At 40.5% G+C, this 23097-nt stretch overlaps 1 protein-coding gene across 1 annotated transcript in view; it reads right to left on the reverse strand.

The window, feature by feature from the left end:
- Positions 1–362: 362 nt before the first annotated feature.
- Positions 363–23097, reverse strand: part of LOC147000232 (uncharacterized) — an 86535-nt gene continuing 63800 nt past the window's right edge. The window contains exons 2-4 of the mRNA XM_085833726.1: positions 2318–2730; positions 1149–1216; positions 363–381 (exon numbers count right to left, since the gene is read on the reverse strand). Coding sequence (XP_085689852.1) covers positions 363–381; positions 1149–1216; positions 2318–2730 — 500 coding nt within the window. The remainder of the gene's footprint in view (positions 382–1148; positions 1217–2317; positions 2731–23097) is intronic.

The following is a 23097-nucleotide window of genomic DNA, read 5'->3' on the forward strand; positions in this document are numbered from 1 at the left end:
GTTGTTTTTATTTTTCAAGATTAGAACATGATTATACCCTTCCCATACCTCTGCTTGCTCTCTTTAAATTCGCACCCTCTTTTCATTAATCGTTGTTACATGCATATATTTACATACCTATATAACCCTAAATACAACCTGTGCAGTCTGTGTAGTGTTATCTGTACAAATGTTTTCAGAGCTGACCGTTTTGTATTGGATAACCAGCTGCTTTGCTTCTGCTGGTGAAGACTAATGCACTCTTTCTTTGTGTAACTCAGATCCCATCTTTGGCGGGTCTCTCTTCTATTACCATCACAAAACCACTCTCTCACACACACTATTCTTCTTCACTTTGGATCGGCAGAATTTCAATTTGCTCCTCAATTGTGATATCTACACCTGAAAAAAAAAATAACCAAATGTGCTTTTCCTGAGAACTTTTACAGTTACAAAACTTGGTGTTTTGTGCAAGCCTGGTTCATACACTGAGGAACATCAAGGTGAAAGCTGTTCCTTTGGCCATTTAGAGCCAGATCTTAGCTGACAAACCTGGGACAGAGAAGACTGACAGGATTTGAACAGGAAACAGACATCATCAAGTGAAAGGAGAAACTGTGTTTCGTGCTATTTTGTGATGAATCATTATACCCAAAATAATGAAGCTTGTCATCTCCAGTCAATCAGAATACACATTGCAGTGTGAGCTGGTGGAGAAGAGTTCCCATGCACTGCAATTCTTCAGTTACCTCAAGCATAATACAGCTCTCCGTATATGCCAGGCAGTAAAAGGGTTTGAGTGAGATACAATTCTGAAATTGGTGACTACTCCAAATGCATTGCCTAAAATTGCTTGAAATTGCTATCTAGGTAATTTAAAAATGCAAATGAGTATGGAAGCACACATACAAAAGAAATCAAATTAAATATAAATATAAAACTGGAGATATATGCAAACACACAAAGAGAATTATATGCAAACATACATACAGTAAAATGAATTTCCAATTTCAGTTGATAGAAAACAGAAAATAATATTTTCATTATTTTCAGTAACCCATCTTCTAGGAATTAATTATGATGAATAAGGAACCTCTGAGTAGGTGTGTAATTAATATTTATGGTGAGACATTGACTTGTGAGTGCTTATATAGGTTATGTTATCTTACCTATGCCTTCCTGTCTCTGAAGTGTCAATACTATTTGCCTTCTCAGCCACCTCTTCAGCAAGGATGCTCTGTAAATAAATGAGGTAATGCTTGGGAAATCTTTGCAGCTTAGGATAGACAACCACTGAACACATATAAGCTATGCTTGTTATTCCATAGTCAAGCCTGTCGTGTCCTTGCCTCTATATTAAATGGAAATTACATTGTTTGAATCCTTGGGTTTGAATCAAAATCTGGGTCAATATAAAAAGGATCATTATATTTAATTTTAATACGGACGCTGTTTGAAAACCTTGCATGTGAGGGTAGAAAACTGTAGGAAATAAACAAAGCACACAAATCAAGCTTTGAAGGAGAAAAATCTTCATCTGGAAGGATTCTCTCCTCTCTCTCTCTCTCTCTCTCTCTCTCTCTCTCTCTCTCTCTCTCTCTCTCTCTCTCTCTCTCTCTCTCTCTCTCTCTCTCTCTCTCTCTCTCTCGTATAAACACTGTATTTCCCAGGAGAAATATTTGGGTCTAGGAAGAAGCTAGTGCCACACGGTGTAAATGTGTGCACGCGCGGGGGGTGTGCACGTGTGTGTGTGTGTGTGTGTGTGTGTGTGTGTGTGTGTGTGTGTGTGCTGGGCTGTGCGTGCGCGTCCGTGGATAGGGGCGGGGGAGGCGGATGAGGAGGATGAGATCATAGCTTCAGGATCCTCAGGAAACCCTGGTACAGGCAGCAGCCAGCCTCCGCTGTGCCCACATGACCCACAACTCTGGCAGCGGACCCGGCACTTCCAACATTACTAAATAATCAGAGAGCGGCTCCCACTCCGGGCCCACACCTCCCTGCAGACGATGGACACCTTCTAAGAGTTTGGCGAGTGGGTGACATAGGCGCCGGTCCATTGCAAGGTGTGTGTGCACGTTGACTGCTCCCTTGACGGCTCGGGGTGGGGGAGAGCTCAAGGGTTTAGGGGGTCCGGGTGCGAGGCTAGGAGCGGGAGCTGGGACTGGGCTGCGGCGCTGTCCCTTCTCACCCGGAGCCTCGGAGCCCGGGAGGCGCCAGGACTCGCGGCCACCTCTGCGCAGGGATCGGGGCGCCCTAGCAAGGGCAGGCGCCGGGCAAAGTCTGAAGCTGCGGCGGCGGGGAAGGGCTGAGCCCCGGCGCCCACTCGCGGGGTTCCCACCTGTGCGCCCGCGCCCGGCGTGTGTGGGGGACCCGGACTGCGGCGGCGCCTCCCAGGGCGGCGGGGCGGCGCCTCTAGCCCGCGGGGCGGAGGCGGCTGCGGCGGGATGCGCGTGGCAGGTGGATTCCCCCCGCGCCGCAGCCCACCCGAAACCGGGGCTGCCCACCGCTCCCCGCGCCGGCTCCGCGGGATGAGCTGTTCTGTCGGGATCTGCTCTCGGGGTCGCTGTCGTCGTGGGTTGTGACGCGGGGAGGCGGCGTGGCCGGCCCCCGCAGGGGATAGCACTGAGGCTGGGGAAGTCTGGCGGAGAGTGGGGGAGGCCGGGGTTGACCGGGAAACCCGCGAGCTGGTCTCTCCCACGGAGGCGTGGGGCGGGCTTTGCAGTGCGACGCGGGGCCGCGCGGAGCGCTTAGCTAGAGTGGGCAGTGGGGACTGCGGGGGCTCCCTGCCTGCCTAGCCTGTTGCCCACTTTGGAGTTCTAGGCTGGACAGAGGGCAGCTGGGAGGTTCATTCTGGTACCCAAAGTGGGAGGTAGAGAGGACTCTGTCCAGTGCCCAAAGCCAGAGGAGACTGGCAAAGGCATGCTGGGACTGGATGCAGAGCTATCATTAGGGCTTGACCTTATAATTTTGTTCTTGGATGGCCTTGAGACTTGGTGGCTTTGGGAAGATAAGGGTGGAAGTTGGGGCTACTGGGGAATGAGAGATGACGGGGTAGGATGTACACTAACAATAGATGATAGCCCCAGTGGCTCCATTCTTGCTCAAAAAACAGCTTTTGAGTTGAGGTTTACATCATAGCCTTCCTTTTACCTCTCATCACTTCTGATGTTTACTGTGGTTTCCGGTCTTTTTACATACATATCTATACTGTTGCAGTATATGTAGTTGTTATTACTATTTTTATCTTCTGCTTCGCTTATTTCAACATTGCACATAAATAGTTTGGTGTTGTTTAGTTTACTATTTTTCTTAGTTCTTCCACTGGCATAAGATATAGGTTGTGTTATAGCAGCCTCTTTGGCTCCCCTCGCTCACTTCAAGGATATCCAGACAACATGGCTTTCTTAGGGTTGTATCATTATTACCTCCCAGGGCCCTTCTGAGCTTTGGGGAGATGCTCAGTGACCAAAAACCTCCAGAAAATGAATCGCTTCATTGGCTACCTTTGGGACAACTAATTCTCTTTTGTACTTTTTATTACAAATAGCCATTGGATAGGTTCCTTTTGACACAGTTCACCAAGTTTCATAGAATTATGATTGACCAATGCAGGATGTAACATAACAGCAAGGTTCAAATTCAGTAGCCGAGGTCTATCACTGACATCACTATCATCATGTAGGTGGCTCAAGCTATGTGTTTGTTTACAATTAAGGGGAAGCCTCTAAGCTTTTAGTCTATTTGTTTAAAGAATAGATTTTCTATCATTGATTTTCTTGCTCAGGATTTTCTTCAGAATACCATTTTCATTTTGCAGAATTTTTAATAAGTTTCATTATCTTTAATGCAATCAATCTGACAGGGGTTTGGGCAGCCAAGTAAAAGGCTTATGCGAGTCTCTTTCAACTGTCACTGATCAAAGGGCAGACTGTGTTCTGAGGGCACTTATGTATGTCCTGGCTTTATCCAGTTGTATGCACTGTCTACACAATTACCTAGAAATGAAGACTGAAACCAAGTTTTCTCATTAGTTCTAAATCGACACACTTTTAAGCATATCCACTTGCTTGTAATGAACCATGATGAAAAGAAAGGTCTCTGTGGGCTCCGCCCAGCTCACATGTTCAGAGAGTAACTCATCTGAGCTATCCCATCAGCTTATCATGGAGCTTTTATAAGATGCACTTTTGGGGACAGATGTCTCTCGTAAGTCTTCGTCTGTTATTTTTGAAGTACATTTAATTGCTTGTGCACATAAAAGTTTCTCGCTTACTTTGACATTCATGGGTTGCCTTTCATTCTTGCCTTTCTCTTGAATTAAATTCAGTTGGCATAATTTTAAACTCACACTTTCAAAATTTTAAGTAAAAGAGTCCAAAGTCCAACTGCATCACGTGATCATGAAAACAAGATCTGTAGACATGTGATAAAACCCAGCTCTCTAGTGGTTACTGCTCCCATCCCTGCAGTATGTCTACAAGTTTACTTGTGAACACCAAACTGTGGTCACAGTATTGCAATTTAGGAATACATTGGAGAGGACTTGGAAAAGTAAGAGGAACATTCCTCCATTCCTAATGGGATTGCAAACTGGTACAACCACTCTGGAAATCAATCTGGAGGTTCTTCAGAAAATTGCAACTAGATCTACCTGAAGACCCAACTATGCCACTCTCCACCATGCTCCACCATGCCACAGGGGCACATGTTCTACTATGTTCATAGTGGCCTTATTTGTGATAGCAAGAAGCTGGAAACAACCTAGATGTCCCATGACAGAAGAATGAAAACAGAAAATGTGGTTCATTTACACAATGGAGTACTACTCAGCTATTAAGAAAGAGGATATCCTGAGTTTTGCAGGCAAATGGATGGAACTAGAAAATATCATCCTGAGTGAGGTAACTCAGACCCAAAAGGACATGCATGGTATATACTCACTAATAAGTGGATATTAGCCAAAAAACACAAAGAGAGAAGAAAGCAATCACAAGTGGGAAGGGAGGGAGGGACCTGGGAGGGAAAGTTTATGGAGTGGGGGGGGGGTTTGGGGGAGTGGAACCTGAAATTATAAAATTAAAAAAATAAAAAACAACGGACTTCTAAGGGATAATAGTAAAATATAATAAGGCAATAGAAAAACTTAATACATCAGAATGGGACAAAGTAAGCAAACAGAAAGAAAAGAACTCAAGAAACAGATATAAGTACAGAGACACACTTTATTGTTTACACACTAGGAATCCCATAAAAAAACTTAAATAGAAGCATACACACACAGAGAAAGAGAGAGAGAGAGAGAGAGAGAGAGAGAGAGAGAGAGAGGGAGAGAGAGAGAGAGAGAGAGAGAGAGAGAGAGAGAGAGAGAGAGAGAGAGAGAGAGGACCTATAAGGAGGTAAAAAAGAGGGAAAATAAAAATAAAATAAAATAAATGTATAAATTAAATCTAAATAAAAATTGTTTTTAAATACTGACATGATGCTTTGATATATTCAAAATCCTTATATAAAATGCTGATTGTTGTGAAGTCATAATCCCCTGTGGATATCAGTGTCTTTTTATAACTGATTCAAAAATGTTCTAGTTTTTTTGCTTCTGATCCTTATTTTAGATAATAGCATTCGCTTGCTACTTTTATCTAATGTTGGGGTTCTGACCTGGCCTCCCATTCACTGTCCCACCCCTCTGGTCTGGGAAAACTTTTGTATTATCCCTGGTGGGGAGCAGAGTGCCCCTTGTGCCTGGTGCTGGATGGGGAACAGGGAGTGAGCACTGCACACTGGGAGGACAGGGTTGATGTGTGAGCACTGGCCATCAGAGGAGAAGCTTTTAAAAGGTCATTGGAAAAAATGATGTTGTTTAATAAATGATGTTCTTCTAATGAGATGTTTACTGGGTGTTAGGGGATTCCTGGATAGGTCCTAGAAGTTAAAACAGGGCCCAGGAATAAATGAAAAGTGGCAATATTTGTAGAGAAGTGATGTGCCAAGTGTTGATCCAATTTTCTTCTGCAGTGTTTGCAGGGCAGCTTTCTGAATCATTTTCTGAGTCAGAGGCATGAGTCTCTCTTCGGTAGTCATTTAGCTTTCCTGTCATTGTGCCCTGTGGACATGGTTGGGACTGCAGAACTCCTATCATCTCAAAACACATTGGAGAAATTGCTACCCTTATTTGGTTATTTCCCTATTCCCAAAAAATCTATGTAGGTTTAATAAACATCGTTTATTTCCTTTCCTTGAAGAAAGAATTGCCTTCAAACTAAATGGTGCTTTTATTTTTTTTGGTTGTGGTTAAGGTCACAAAATGTCTCAAATAGAATTTTAATTGATTCATCACTAGTTTCCTAAGATCTGCTGAAATGCCCAAGGGCAGCATAGAGGTTTCAGAGAGAGGGGAAGAGGGGAGGGGAGGGGAGGGGAGGGGAGGGGAGGGGAGGGGAGGGGAGGGGAGGGAGGAGAGGAGAGGAGAGGAGAGGAGAGGAGAGGAGAGGAGAGGAGAGGAGAGGAGAGGAGAGGAGAGGAGAGGAGAGGAGAGGAGAGGAGAGGAGAGGAGAGGAGAGGAGAGGAGAGGAGAGGAGAGGAGAGGAGAGGAGAGGAGAGGAGAGGAGAGGAGAGGAGAGGAGAGGAGAGGAGAGGAGAGGAGAGGAGAGGAGAGGAGAGGAGAGGAGAGGAGAGGAGAGGAGAGGAGAGGAGAGGAGAGGAGAGGAGAGGAGAGGAGAGGAGAGGAGAGGAGAGGAGAGGAGAGGAGAGGAGAGGAGAGGAGAGGAGAGGAGAGGAGAGGAGAGGAGAGGAGAGGAGAGGAGAGGAGAGGAGAGGAGAGGAGAGGAGAGGAGAGGAGAGGAGAGGAGAGGAGAGGAGAGGAGAGGAGAGGAGAGGAGAGGAGAGGAGAGGAGAGGAGAGGAGGAGAGGAGAGGAGAGGAGAGGAGAGGAGAGGAGAGGAGAGGAGAGGAGAGGAGAGGAGAGGAGAGGAGAGGAGAGGAGAGGAGAGGAGAGGAGAGGAGAGGAGAGGAGAGGAGAGGAGAGAGAATATTTGTGTTACTTATTGACCCATTTTCTATGAGATGAATATTATCCTATATGCTCTGTATAAGTAAATTAATGTCCATTTCACAAAATAGCCATATAGATTCTGCCTTTATTGTAATTATCTATCATTCGTTATTAAAGAAGGAAAGCCTGAAGCATAAAAACAATATTCATAACCACAGTCTAAGAGTTAGATATGAATTTTACATTTGAGTATTGAAGTTCCAGGGTCCATTTCCATCAGTGTTGGGAAACATGAATTTTCGGGATTTGTTCCTTTATTTCCTCTAATAAAGTTTGACAGAAAGAAAATAATGATTTTTATATCAACAAATTTTGCATTTTTTAGTAGCTAAATATATACAAAAGCAGTATATAAATGAATATCTGGACAGCAAGGGGGTGAGTGACAGAGTGTGAGGAATTTCCAACTTTATATCAAGTGTATGTTCAAATTTAAAATGTGAGCACTTGAATGGTGGTTACACTGACGTCCTCAATGTTAAGAGAATGATACTCAGCGTTTCAAATACTTGTGATACATCCATAATAGCTAGAGCCTCTATGACCAGTGATAAACTCAGATTTCCCAGTCACCCATACCATTTCCCCCAGTGTCTGTCTAGGCAGAGTACCTCAAAGAGACTAGAGTGTACAATGTAAACAATTCCATTAAATTATCTAGATACAATGAAAATGACTTGCTAAATTTTACATTGTGATCATTTGACATAAATCAATGTAATTGTTGTGGGGAAAAGTAGGTAAAATTTTATATTCTAATGTTAACCTAATTCCATTAATAAAGAGAAATAATAATTGCATAAACATGGTAATGCAATCAAAGGTATTTGCTTAGTATCAAAACATAAACATTAGTGAATGCTGCTGAGCATCCGACATAATCAATATCAAGCATGAATACACACATGGTGAACACATGCAGTCTGTCTCTTCTTTGAAGTTCTTGGGAAGGCTGAAGGTAGCAGTCATATTTTCCATGACTTATGTATCCCTTGGATGTATGTGATGTATTATCTCTTTGTGTGCTCTGCTTATACAAAGCCTGGTATCATAGAAAAATTATGCTTCTTATTTATTTAAATTAAGTAGATTTACCATAAGTAATTTACTCACTATAACTAAAAATATACAAAGCTCAATTTTTTCATTTGATTTGTTTTTTAGTATGTACACCTTAGAGTAAACAATGCTATGGATAACACTAAATAGAATTTACAGTTTAATGCTATAGTGTGGTGTCCTACAATAGTGTTTTGTGTATCAAATATGAAGAATTAGTAAGTTATGCTGTGATAATAAATACAAACCTCAGTGGTTGAAAACGATGACAAAGACTTTTTTCCTTGCTAATATTATAATATGTAATGGTCAATGGGAGATTCTATCCTGCATCTTCCTCATTCAAGTATACAAATATATGAATTCCTGGATATCATTATATTTTATCATGGTACAAGAGACTATGTCTAAACACTACAGTTGGTATAATCTTTCACCAGGAAGTTGTACTCAACAGTTCCTATATTTCATTGGCTAAGAAAAGTCATGTGATCATATCTAACTCACTCTCCCTTGCCAAAAAGGGCAATTCTATCACATCCTTGTTAAAACAAAACAAAACTTGAGTGGATACATTTAGTTGGTGTCACATAAAATTAGTAAGTTTCCTTCATCTAATTTACTTCATTATTAAATGTAAAAGTAGACTTACTACGATCTCTGTGTTAAAATGTAAGAACTAGAGTAGTTTATTAGATATTTTCTTCATTTACATTTTAAATGCTATCCCGAAAGTCCCCTATACCCTCCCTCCGCCCTGCTCCCCAACCCACCCACTCGCACTTCTTGGCCCTGGCGTTCTCCTGTACTGGGGCATATAATCTTCGCAAGACCAAGGGTCTCTTCTCCCACTGATGGCCGACTGGGCCATCTTCTGCTACATATGCAACTAGAGACATGAGCTCTGGAGGTACTGGTTAGTTCATATTGTTGTTCCTCCTATAGGGTTGCAGACCCCTTCAGATCCTTGGATACTTTCTCTGGCTCCTCCATTGGTGGGGGGGGGTGAGGGGGGCTGTGTTCCATCCTGTGAGCATCCACTTCTGTATTTGCCAGGTACTGGTATAGGCTCACAAGAGACAGCTGTATCAGGGTCTTGTCAGCAAAATCTTGCCGTGCAATAGTGTCTGGGTTTGGTGGTTGTTTATGGGATGGATCCCTGGATGGGGCAGAGCCATCTCTGGATGGCTCTTCCTTCCATCTGAACTTTGTTTCTGTGACTCCTTCCTCGGGTATATTGTTCCCCATTCTAAGAAGGAACAAAGTATTCTTATATAAAACCTTCAGTGAAGAAGTTGAAGGGTAGAGCGATTGTGAAGTGTGAGCTGCTGTTTTTCTCCAGCAGGAGCTGTTTTAGTCACAGAATGATGAAAGATGTTTTATTTGGGTGAATGCTCAGATGACCTATCTGCCAGGCATTACAGGCCAAGGACAATACACAGACTGTACAGACTACTCAGCTGTTGAGTTGGACATACTCAACTTCTTTGATTGTACCAGCATTATATAGAAACTGAAACAGCTATATGTATATGGAGCCAGTTCACAATATGGACAAAATAGCTGTGCTATTATGTATTAGTTATAAAAATAAACACATGTAAAGTCCAGTAGGTATTGTGACCATTCTCTTTACTGAAAGACATAATTTGCATAGTCAGAATGTAACCAATTCACATCTTAGAAGAAGCTGTTTATAGTAAGATAATTAGCACTTGTGTACGGGTGCAGGAGGGAGTGGTAAAACGTAACCCATTGCTCCATTACCTATCTCCCCAATCTTTCAACATCTTGCAACAACTTGCAAAACCATAACACTGTATTACAGCCACATTCTGACACTGATAAAATGACAGACAGATTTCATCACCAGGGCCAACTTCTGCTGGCCTTTCGTGGCCGCAACAACTTTCCTCCAGTTCCCCTCCCTTCTTAGTTCCTTGAAGTGAATAACTTAGTTCTCACTTCTTCAGTTTTGCAATTTCAGGAATGGAATAGAAGTGGAACAACACCATATGTAACGTCAGGGTTTATTGTACGTTCAGTACATGTCTCTGGAGAGAGATCTGCCTGTGTAGACAAGAATGTCTCAGAAAACAACCTAAATTTTATGGATAATAAGCATTTTGTGGTGTGCATGGTGGCATAGTTTGTTTAGGCATTCAAATGTCAAAAAATACAGATTTTTCTCAGTTTTTGACTACTACAATAAAAACAACTATGATTATCCATATACATATTTTGTCTAAATATAAGTGTTATTTTGGGGGGAGATAAAATACCAGGAATTACTTCTATATTTTTGTTTGAAACTGTCAAACTCCTTGAACAGTATAAAGAAAAATTTATTCCATTAAAAATAATACATGATGGACTGTGAATCTTTACCAAGATTTATTGCTATTATGACTACTTTATCCATTCTGTTAGGTAGGTAGTGGTGTCTTATTGTGGTTTTCATTGGCATTTGCTTAATAACTAATGATATTGACTATTTTTTGTATATTGAAATTATATAAATAGATTCCACTTTATTTTCAAGTTTATTCAACTACTTTAGTTCCTTAGTTTTTACATGCAAATTTTAGAATTATTTTTATGTATTGGAAAAAAACCTTCAATCTCCAGGTGACACCTTACCTAGGAGCTATTGCCAATAGATAGCTGCTGGAGTAGATAGCTGCTGGAGTAGATAGCTGCTGGAGATGGAGAATTATTCTTTTTAAAGATGTGCTCACTGATAGGTTAACCATGCTTCATTACAAGGCCACACCCCTATGCACACCAGTCAACACTGATTGGACTTGGTGGATTACAGAGGAGAAAGCCATGAAGTTGGGAGGCTGACATGTCAACCACAACATGGAAGAGGAAACTGGGGTTGGTGTCACACTGCCTTGCATACATGTATGAAATTCTCAAAAATAAAGACAAAAATGTTGGTAAACTAAAAACTGGAGCAGTAGACAATCCTATTTACTAATCAAGTACTCTTGTTTATGTGAAGTACACATCCTATTTCTTCATTTTTTTTCAGATTTTCACCATTGATTTCCTTTCAAATTATTATTAAAAACTTCCACACTCTTTTATTCCCGTCATAGTGAAGACCAAACTGCAGTCTACACTGTAGGGTGCTGTCATTAGTATTGATGTCAGGGGAACAATAGCTTCATAAATTAACTGGAGTACTCTTCCTTCTCTTAATTGTTATTCATTTTAAAATACTTAGCCCCATTCTCCAATGGAGCCATTTGAACAAGAGGGGGTATTCTTCTGTTAGAGTTTCATTATGAAATAAATCATTTTAATACCATACTTATGTGGTGCTTAATACTGATGGTCAACGTGACAGGATCTAGAATCACTGAAGAAACAACCTGTACATATTTGTGAAGGATTGTCAGATTAGGTTACCTGAGATGACAGGATCTGGATTCAGTGTGTCGGGTGCAACTCTATGGGTCATGTATAAGTCTGTCATGCATAAGCATCCACACCTCGCCACTTTCTGACTGTAGTACAATGTGGCCAGCTGTCTTGAGCTCTTGACACAATGACTCCACATCATGATGGACTACATCCTCAAACTGTGAGCCAATACAAACCCTTCCTCCCTCACATTGCTTTTTGTCAGGGATTTGATGACAGCTGGGAGGAAATGAAACATATCATTCTCCATGGGCTGTCATGGAAAAATATTCTAGACTAAGTGGCTTAATTGCCATAAGGATCTTCATTCCAGGTGGTGGCGGTACACTTCTTTAATCCCAGCACTTGAGAGGTAAAGGCAGGTGGATCCTCTGTTCTAGGACAGCCTGGTATGTTACAGAGTGAGTTCCAGGATAGCCTGAGCTTCACAGACAAAGCCTGTGTTTAAAAAGAAAGAAAGGAAAACAACAGAAAGGAAAGGAGGGAAGGAGGTAAAAAGAAGACAAAAGAGAAAGGAAAAAGAAAAGAGAAAAGAGACAGGGAGAGGGAGCATGAAAAAAAGAAAAAATAGAGAGAGAGGAGAGGCAGGAAGAGGCAGAGAGAGAGAGAGAGAGAGAGAGAGAGAGAGAGAGAGAGAGAGAGAGAGAGAGAGAGAGAGAGAGAGAGAGAGAGAGAGAGAGAGAGAGAGAGAGAGAGAATCATAGTTCGGGTGCTGACATTCCAAGATCAAGCTGTTTTATTTGATTGGTCTTGAGGTCTCCCAGCTTGAATGGCAGATTGATTGGCAGGTGACTGTTTCCTTGCTGTCTCCTCACAGGAAACACCAGCAGCCCAGCTTCTTTTTGTAAACTTTCCTACTCCCATATGAATATGTGGTACATTACATTAGGAACCTCCCTAACAACTGCATTTTAACTCAGCCACCTCTTCAGAGGACCTACCTCTTGGTACTGTTACATTGTGAAATGCTCAGAGTTAAGGCTCTGTGGTGTAGATGGAGTCAGATGTTCAGTAAGTCAGTACTATATTCACACTGCAGTTCTAGTGTCCTTCATGCTGTGTCAGCTGTGGAAATTTGAAATGTTAAGGTATCTGTCCACTTTATTTAACACATTGAGTGTAATTGTATAGAATAAGTCAGATGTATTTTAATATTCTTTAGAAATCAGCAGAGTCTCAAGAGATATCCTTTGTCTTACTCCAAATGTAATTCATTTATGTTTTGTCTTCTTTCAGCCTTATGAGAGTTTGTTCCAGTTTTATTTACAATGTAAAAGAACATGCTACTTCATTTATTTTTCCCCTATTGTTTTTCAATGTGTTGTTTCACTGATTTCTGCTTTTATAATAGTTTTCCATGTTTCTTTCATTGAGTTTATATTTGTTCATATTGTATAGTTCTGGTAAGAAAACACAAATTATTTCTTTAAACATTTTTTTCATTTCATTTTTATTAGATATTTTCTTCATTTACAATTGAAATGCTATCCTGAAAGTCACCTATACATTTTCTATTGTTCTCAATTATATGCACTTAGCGCTATGAATTTCTTGTTATTTCCTCTTTGACATATGTGTCTATGTATTCCTGGTGTTTACCGATTTTCTGCTACTTGTCCTGGTTGGGGTTTCTGGTTTTATTTATTATTGACACAGAAAACACTTTGCATGATTTCCATTCTTCTAATTTGGTTGATGCTTATATTTTGTATTTTTTAAATTAATTTTGACTGAGTACTCCTGGGTTTCAAAATTGTATCCATTGAGACTGGGCTCCACAGCTCTGCATCTTGATTGGTTACAGTTTTCTGCCATAGTGTCTGCATGTTGCAAAGTTTCTTTGATGAGGGGGTGAGGACTGTACTTACTTGTATAGAAGGAAAATTATTTCGAGTGTATTTAGGGATTATGTTGTTTTAGTAAAGTGGCAGTTGTAGGCTCTTCTCCAAAAATCCAGGACTTTACTAGTCCTGGTTTGTTAGCTAGGGTTCCAGTACCAGGAATGGGTTCCCTCTTGCTGAGAAAATCTTAAGTTCATTTTAGAGAGTATGTATGCCACTATTACACCCTTACAGATATTATTTCAAATGCATCCTTTAAAAGTAAGTCAAATCTCCTAGTGAATAAAAATCTTTGAAAAAAAAACCACTTTGTTTTCTTGTCTGGCTTGGAGGAATTTTTACTAGATATTATTCCTATCTTACAATTCTTATTTAACAACACTTCAAATGTGCTCCTCCTTGTGCCTGGAAGCCTTTTGATGATAAATCCACTCCATCCCTGTTGGTTTCCTCCTGTAGGAAAATTATCATTGTCCCTTTACTTGAAGGGACCTTTTTGGCTCCTTTGTTAGAGACCACTCTGATGTGGTAAGGAAAGTATTTTTTCACTTGGGGTGTGATATCCTGGGTCTGTTGCTTAAATCTTAAGTTTTATGTCTTTTCTCAAATTTGGGGAGTATTCAGCCATCGGTTTTTAATCAGTTTTTTTTTCCATCTCATGCTTCTTATCTTTTTTCCTTCCATGTCGCTGAGGCATGAATTTTAGATATGTTGTCATAAAGCTACAGGGTGTAATTCTCTTCTGCCTGGGGTTCCATACCCGTGCCTGATCAAAGAGTTGTTCTGTTTGGGCCAAGTCAGAAATCAGCCTCACCTGCTAAAGTCAGGCTATTGATAGGGCTTCTCTCTGTGGTCTTTAGGGCATAGCCTCTCCCTGCCCTGACCCTGAAGGTCACCTGTGTTCTTTAACTTAAACTCGCTTGGATCCCTTTAACCTACAGCTGTTGTCTCCAGAGCATCCATTCCCTTTCCACAGCCAAATCTTCTCGTGGGTTTCCTTCTTTTAAGGCCCCTATGTTTAAAGTAGGAAAGGTCCCCATGAGCAACCACTCCCCATGAGTAACATTCTCCTTGGACAAGATCTGTAACCTAACTCTATCTATAGAATTCCTTTATCTGTAAGAGACAATATTAATAGTTTCTCCGGGTTATGATCTACTATAAATCTCAGGGTTGTTATCTGGCCTACTTCCATTTCCTTATTTTGCTTTCTCCAATCTGAATCCTCTCTATTATTCAAATTTGGTAATCTCTGTGTTTCTATTTCCCGGCTTCAAAATGAGCAGAACCACAAGCAAAAGGAAAGGTCTGTTTTGACTGGTATCTTTTGATGTATGAAGCAACAGAAAGTTTCAAGGAATTCACTACTTCATTTCTTGGACCTTCAGGTTCTACAGCTACCTCTCCCTCTTTCTCCAACTTTCAGGCCATTGTATGTGTGTTTCATGTGTCGTATCCATGGTTTTGAGTTGTACATAGTGAGAATAAGAAAAAAGTTTATTACAGCGCCGTAGACATGAAATCTATGCATTTATGCAAATGTAAACTACATTCTACGTGACTGGGAGGGTGAATCTTAAAAGTTACAGCTGCTCTAGTCCCAAATAACTGAAACTCAAATGATTTTTAGAAGCTGGTGTTAGGGGGGGTCACAGAGCAGACCACCACTTTAAGGGGCGGAGACTACAAGCAATACTCCTACCATCCCACCACCCCACTCCAGGTCAGTGATCTCTCCTTCCTTGAGCAGCTGTCCTTGCACAGCGTAGTAAGTAAGTCTGGCCCTCTCCACTGCCATGACTGCCTTCTCCTGAAGCACACTGGAAGCCTGCTGTCCTGGGTTGTACTGTGTTCTCATTTAGTACTCTCCATTCCTTGAAATAGCATCTACCTGGGTGTAGTGGAAAATGATTTTGAGTTAAAAAAAATGCAGTGATTAGAAATCCACATTCAAACTTAGATTAGAGGAACACCTATCCATAAGTATCCTTATTCATTTCCTTTGATATAAAATTATACATTGAATATACATATATATGTGTGTGTGTGTGTAAGTATATATACATGTGTGTGTGTGTCAGTATAGATATAGCCATAGATATAGATGTGCATGAGATATATATGGATAGATATAGATGATATAGATAGATAGATATGTTTTTCCAAGATGTTGAACCAGTCCTTGTTAGATTAAATACAGACTATAGGGCAAAAATATTTTCTTCTGGAATGCAGTAGTCTGAGCAGTGACTGCTTACTGTAAAAAGATTACAGAGACAATGATTATGTGGAATTCTCCCTAAAGAAATTGTAGCTGACATTGCAGCTAACCCTGGAGTTCTGTCTATATTGGAACAACTAGTCTCAAAGTCTGCTCTGCAGAGAAGCAACATCGGGGCAGAGGAGGGACTCTGATAATGCACATTTAGAGGGACTGTCCCTGAGGAGAGAGCCTAGGGTCTGCTTTGTAGCCAGCCCTCTAGGCAGCTCTCATACTGGAATTAACTCTAACAACCATTGTAGACTACACTCTTCACTCATTAAGTCTGAAGAAATTTTATCAATTAAATGTAACATCATATGCTTTAATGATTAATGGGTTTTTTGATTTTGTTTGTTTGTTTATTTTTTGCGAACTAAAGAAATTTAAAATGTTATCAGGCCAAAACTATCTTTCTGGTTAAATACATAGTAATTATTTCATACTCTCAAATCAAATTTACTCCATGCTTAATTTTTGCAATTGACATCAGAAATCATGATATGTGCCTCTGTGAATCATTGCTGCTTCTGTTCCTGTAGTTTCCATGTCTATGCATATTGAAGCTGCTTTGTGTTTTATAGAGCTGACACTGGTAGTGAAGGTCTTTGGAGGTGAGGGTGGTGGCATCTTTGCATCTTACAAGGAGAGGCCTTGTCATGGTTTATTGTTGGTGACAGATGCGTATGCAGATGACTGAGCTCATTGCTGTCAGGGCAATGTCAGTTCCACCATAGGGGATTCTCTGTCTACAGCACACACAGGGGGTTATTCCCTGGGGTCGTGTGAGATTAAAGGAAATCTTGGCCAAAGGACTGTCATGAAGAAAGAGAAAATACATTTTTTAAAATAGAGTTTTAATAATTGGGGAATAGTTCCAAAATCTAGAACAGGGAGAGGCAAGATTGGAAAAAAGTTAAGATTACATCTTTGAAGCATAATGCGAGCATTAAAAACTAGAGATATGTGCAAAGTTTAAAGGCAGGCACTGTCTCCTACCACTACATGATGCTCAATTTTATCTATTTTACTTGAGGTCATGCTACATAATATGCTGTCAAGTAGCAAATAGCTAAATATAGAAAATATAACAGATATATATTTGCTTGATACCTACTAATAATAATAACTAATATCTTAGCTTTATCAAAAATATTTATTTATTATATGTAAGTACACTATAGCTGTCTTCAGACACACCAGAAGAGGGCATCTGATCTCATTACAGATGGCTGTGAGCCACCATGTGGTTGCTAGGATTTGAACTCAGGACCTCTAGAAGAGCAGTCAGTGCTCTTAACCGCTGAGTCAACTCTCCTGCCTCCTCAGCAACGGTGCCATGCTGCCTGCTGGTGTGGTTAAGAAGCATCATAGCTGTGTAGAACTCTTGGTTACTTCTCTTTTTTTGGAAGGTTGCATGATGCCTTCTGGCACCGTGAATATTAGTTCTCATGGAGGGAGCATTCAGGTCAGTACCAGCCCAGGAGTCTCTGGGCCGATATCTAAAGTATGTGGTATCTTCAGGACTTTCCTTCCACCTCTGGGGAACAGCCACCTAATAGTAATAGTCTGTAATGTTTTAGAAGATTTTTGGCTAACCATGACCAACCCCGCAGAAGAGAGCTTCTCATGCAGGACGATGGGCTTTTGTTAGATTATCTTTGGCCCTTGGAAGGATTACTGTCATTCCAAATGAGAAAATTTCATTTAAACTATGTATATGTATTGGTACACAAACTGTCATGTATTTTAAAGGTATAGTTTTGTTCCTTGTGGCTTGCCAGACATCCTCACTGCTCTTTTACAATCCTTACTCTTTCTGTCTTTGTTTCCCTTCCCATCCCTAATTAGAGTCCCTCATTTCTTCCTATTTCCCTCTCCTTTTTGAAGCTGTCTTGTAATTAAGTCAAAGGAACAGCTTGTGACCAACTTACCTACCTTTCATTGAACATGATACACATTTTTAGATGATAAAAATACTACTGTTTGTTCTTTCACTATTTCTTACCACCAGCTGCATTTTGGATTCATTCCTTCTGGTGTGTGTGTGTGTGTGTGTGTGTGTGTGTGTGTGTGTGTGCAGTGCATGACATTCTATCTGATTACATGGTTCCCATTTGCTCATTCTGCTTGGGTGTTTAAATGTTTGGCTTTCTAGAGCATTTTGGACTTAAACTTCCCAACCCTTATTATGTTGAATCTGTTCAATGTGTGGGCAGGCCCATCCTTTAGTTTGGAGCAATGAGTGTTTTCTTACACACAGAGTCATTGGTTCTAATATATGGGGCCCAGCTCTAGTAAGTTGAGTAAAATTTCTTCTTTCTTAAAGTAACTGCTTGCTTGGCAGTCTTTAACTGTGGCAGGTAAATCACACTCATGACATTTAGTCAAGGCTTAAAGAGGAGGGGGAGTCCTATGTTATCATTATAAATAAAGGTCAAGAACAAAGGGATCCAGAAAGGTAAAATGTGCTCTCGTGTGTGTGTGTGTGTGTGTATGTGTGTGTGTGAGAGAGAGAGAGAGAGAGAGAGAGAGAGAGAGAGCATTGGTGTAGTCATATGTTGGTAGGTACACCTGAAAATATATGCACATGTCTGTGTAGTCCAAATGACTACATTGAGTGCCATTCCTAAGAGTCTTCCAACTTACTTTCTGAAGTCACTGGCCTAGAACCAACCAAATAGACTACATTGAATAGCCAGTGAGCCCCAGAGACGCTCCTGTCTCTGCCTCCCTAGTGCTGTGGTTATATATACATGTTCTTTTACATGAGCTCCCAGGAATGCACTGAGGGCCTCATATTTGTCCAGAAAGCACTTTACTCAGAGACCGTGTCCTCGTCCATCACACTATATTCCTTTGGTAAATCCAGATTACCCACTACAGTGTTAACTCTTATTTATAGACAATAAATGTGTTTTCTTTCCAGTATGACAATAATGCTTTCTAATGCTTCTGCTTTTAGAGTTTAGTATGTGGTCAGATTGACTTTGAGTACTTTTTCTAGTCATGTACTATATTTTCAAGATAGAAGAACATTGCAATGATTGGGCCTGTTTTTTCAATGACAGTGTAGTGCTCACACCCTCTTAGTGTTGTGCATTCACCTACTTATTTGTGCCTTTGCTGCTGCTGTTGTTGTTGTTAATGTTGCATTTTCAAGGTAGCTGGAAAGTAAATGTTTTATAAAACTCCACATTAAGCTCAGACATTAGATTGCAACTTTGTTCTGTGTTCTTACAGAACAAAGTTGCAAGAGTCCTTGTCAAGAAAATAACAGAGGTGATTAAAGTAAGACCAAAGGAAAGGGTGTCTTTCTTACAACCATTCTGCTATGAAAATAAATTTTTAAAAAGTAAAATAAAGCTAGTCACAGTGGTGCCTATATGTACTACCAGCATCTGGAGAACAAGATAGACAACGAGGAGTCCAGATCCAGCCTGTAATATACAGCGAGACACAGGATTACACAGAAAGTCTCTGCAGAGATCAATGAAACTATACAAAGTGAAGCATAAAGGGTTAAAAAAACAGTCCTGTATTTCACATGAGACATGCGTGTTTTGAGACTATGGCTACTGGCTTCTGTTGAAGACAATGACAGCCATCATTGCTTCACTCCTTATGTAACTTTAATTGCATTTGACCACGTGGGATCAGATGGTTATCTAGGCCATCTGTCCTTCTTTCTATTATCAGTTTATCTGTCCTGTCTGTTCAGTCCATTTTCTGTTCCTACAAGAAAATCCCTGGAGTTGAGTAACTTTGTAAAGAAAATAATTTTATTTGACTTACATTTCTTGAAGTTCAAGGGCATGCTGCCAAGTTCTACTGCATCTCGCCAGAACCTTTTGATGGATTGTGTGACAATGGCAGGGAGGTGGTGGAAGGACATATGGTGGAAAGGGACTCCAGATGAGATAGACTAGCAAAGACCTCACTCTAAGCTCTGCCTCTTAAAGGCTTCATTAATTGCTAATATTGACTCCTACCTGAGGAATTTTTGGCAGTAGATAACGCAGAAAAGGGAGAATTTGTGTGTAGGCAGTGATAATTGGACTCAGTGAGTTATTGAAAAATAATGAAGACTTGAAATTTGGAGAGAGATGTTTTAAGGGTGGCCAAGCAGAGTGGAAAGGGAGAACAGGAGATGAATATGATCAACATACAATGTATATGATGTTCTCAAGCAATGCATTTTAAACTCATAAAGTTTGTAAGGTGTATAAGCCTCACCTTTCTCCCATCTGTGTTGGTTAGAATTTCTTTTTCTGACCTTAGGACTTGAGGGCTAACACTAATGATGGGAAGCAATCCAGGTCTCTGTAGATCTTAGTCCAGTTGTTTGTATTTAAATAGACTATATGATTCAAATAAGTATTTGATTGAACGTAACAATCACAAATGAGTGGTGGAAATACAGAGGTAAGAATGAAGGTTGTTGTTTTCATTAAATTCATGAAAAACCAAGGATGGATCATTATAAAGCAAGTCACCAAGCTTTGCCCTCAAGGGTACCATCACATCGAGAAATCCATGAAGACCTTGGTATAAATGATGTTGATTGATTCTGCAGGTAGAATGGTTATTGCTAGAAAGACTGGCATGAGTGAAACAGTCTAGTACTATAAGATGACAAACGGGAGGACTAGCTCCTTGCACAAGCCTTCTCCATGAACCTGGCACTAGAATAATGTTAGTCAGCTAATTACAAATAATGATCACACATACTTTGAAGACTTCATATGTGCCTAGGACTGTCCTAAACGTTTCATCTGTGTTACCAGCTCAGTTCATCCCTCTGTACTGGCTAATTTTGTGTCAACTTGACACAGCTGGAGTTATCACAGAGAAAGGAGCTTCAGTTGAGGAAATGCCTCCATGAGATCCAACTGTAAGGCATTTTCTCAATTAGTGATCATGGGGGAAAGGCCCCTTGTGGGTGGAACCACCTCTGGGCTGGAAGTCTTGGTTATATAAGAGAACAGGCTGAGCAAGCCAGGGGAAGTAAGCCAGTAAGGAACATCCCTCCATGGCCTCTGCATCAGCTCCTGCTTCCTGACCTGCTTGAGTTCCAGTTCTGACTCTCTTGATGATGAACAGCAGTATGGAAGTGTAAGTCAAATATACCCTTTCCTCCCCAACTTGTTTCTTGGTCATGATGTTTGTGCAGGAATAGAAACCCTGACTAAGACACCCTCCCAGAATTTCTTTGGAGTAATATAGTTGCTCTGATTTCTAGGTAAGAAAATGGTAGAAGCTTGGCAACTTCCTTAATATTACAAGTTACCATGTGGCAGAGCTGAAATTCTGGGCTCTGTGACTATATTACTAGGGAGAGAAGAGGACACTTCTGGATAACCTGGGAACTAGATAATTAGTGAGGGATATGAGGGCATCTAACTGAGAAAGAAAAATAATGTGCAAACTGCTGTCCCTACGGACAAGATGATTTCAAATCACAAGTGGTGAGGATAACAAGTCCTTTGGAGAAGAGACAGCACACAATGCTACAATCAGAACCTCACCATTTTTAAACCATTTTTTTTTTTGGTTTAAAAATTAAGAGTCAACTTAATGAGAGATATCTGGTTTAAAATTAAGATATTTGGTTTAAAAATTAAGAGTCAACTTAATGAGAGATCAAATTTGACTCCCAATATTTTAAATTCATTTTAGTCATAGTTATGTACGTCTGTAATCCTAGCACTCTGGACCTGGAGACTGAAGAATGAGCAGTTGAAGGTCTTACTTGAATACATACTGGGTTTTAAGCAAAGGGATACATGAAATTCTGTCTCAACAAAACAAACTGTTGGTTGATCAATGTTAATAAATTAACAATAAAGTCACAAAGCTCAGTTAAAATAACTTAACTATGAGGAAAGAATCAGAGGCATATGCAAATATAATAACTATGTGACTATGTGTCAGTTTTCTAGATGTCTACAAATCTTGAGGACACTGCCTCTAAAACGTACAGTAATTGGTTTGAATTATGAGCCCATCTCAGACACAGTTTTTGTTATTTCCAGGGATTTCCATGAAGCACATGATTCCAGAGTATCTCTGCTCTAAGTCTCCACATCTCGAGTGCTTAATACTCATCTTGAATTTTGTTCCTGAAACATAACACTAAGTTGAATAATGCTGTTGAATATTATCCTGGATTCTTTCACTCCCACAGTACTACCAGCCCAAGGTTAGGCAGTCAGTAAACTGTGCTGTAGGTTTCAGGAACTGGATCTGAGTTATAGGACAGAGAAATGCCAGATTTCCCAGATCTATGACTCCCTCTGCTATCTCAAGGCTTTTTATTTTTGTTTTCTGAAAAAACTAGAGAGCATCTATTAAAGTGATTCCTTGACACATTACACTGTGAGAAATAGGGTTATTTCTAAATATAAAGATTTATCCCTAAATGCCTGAAAACACTAAAAAATCATATTTATGACATAGTGTTTTCCCTAGTTGGAAAATGCCTATCTGTTTTGAAATGTAACGTTTACCCTTTTAGGCAGGCATACCAAAGGAACTTTTCATCTGTGTCTACCCATTGCAGCCCCTAACTCCCAGGCATGCACAAGGGCTTGGCCATTAGTACTGACTCTAGCAATCAGAAGATGTAACTACAATGTGTTGTCCTAGCAACTCATGGTTTACGATCTCTTGACCTGGAGAGATTATTCTCTAATCCACAGTGATGTTGCTGTTGCTGTTTACATGTACTTTTGAGAATCTCTGATTAGCTAAGAGTAGAAAACTTTGGGATCCAGCATATGAAATGCACCTTTTTCAAAGATAAATCCAGGGGCTAGAGAGACGGCTTCTCAGCAGGCCTGACAACCTGGGTCTGCATCGTTGGAGTCAGTAGCACCTGCCTGTCATCATGGGACTCCTGTAGGACAGTGCTCCTGGAGGCTCACAAGCTAACCAGAATAGAGTCAGTGACAAAATAAGAGACACCCAGCCTCAAAACAAGAAGGAGATAACTCATTCAAAACAGACATCCTCAACTTCCACATGCTCACAGTACGAAGGAGTTCACAATCACCTCATACATACATACATACATACACACACATACATACATACACATACATACATACATACACACATACACACATACACATACACACACACACATACACATATACATACATACATAAAAAGGGAAGGGAGAGCTAGAGGAGGAAAAGAAGATGGGAGGAGAAGAAAGGGGAGGGAAAAGGAGAGGAGAGGAGAGCAAATCCAATCTGAAACAATCCTTGTCAACATTAGAAAAGATTCCTAACAATGTTTAAATACCCAATGTTTATATCTGGACAGACATGGTTTGCATATTTGTAGACAAATCATATAACTCTCTGCTACCATGAAAGGTAATCCCAACATTAAGACATTTCACAAAGCAGCATGGACTAACAAACACGCCACCTAAGAGTGAAGAGGACAGTGAATGAGCCCTACTTGTCC

Source organism: Mus caroli, unplaced genomic scaffold, assembly GCF_978045245.1.
Source record: "Mus caroli unplaced genomic scaffold, Mus_caroli_1 scaffold_19, whole genome shotgun sequence".
In the NCBI taxonomy this organism is placed as follows: Eukaryota; Metazoa; Chordata; class Mammalia; order Rodentia; family Muridae; genus Mus; species Mus caroli.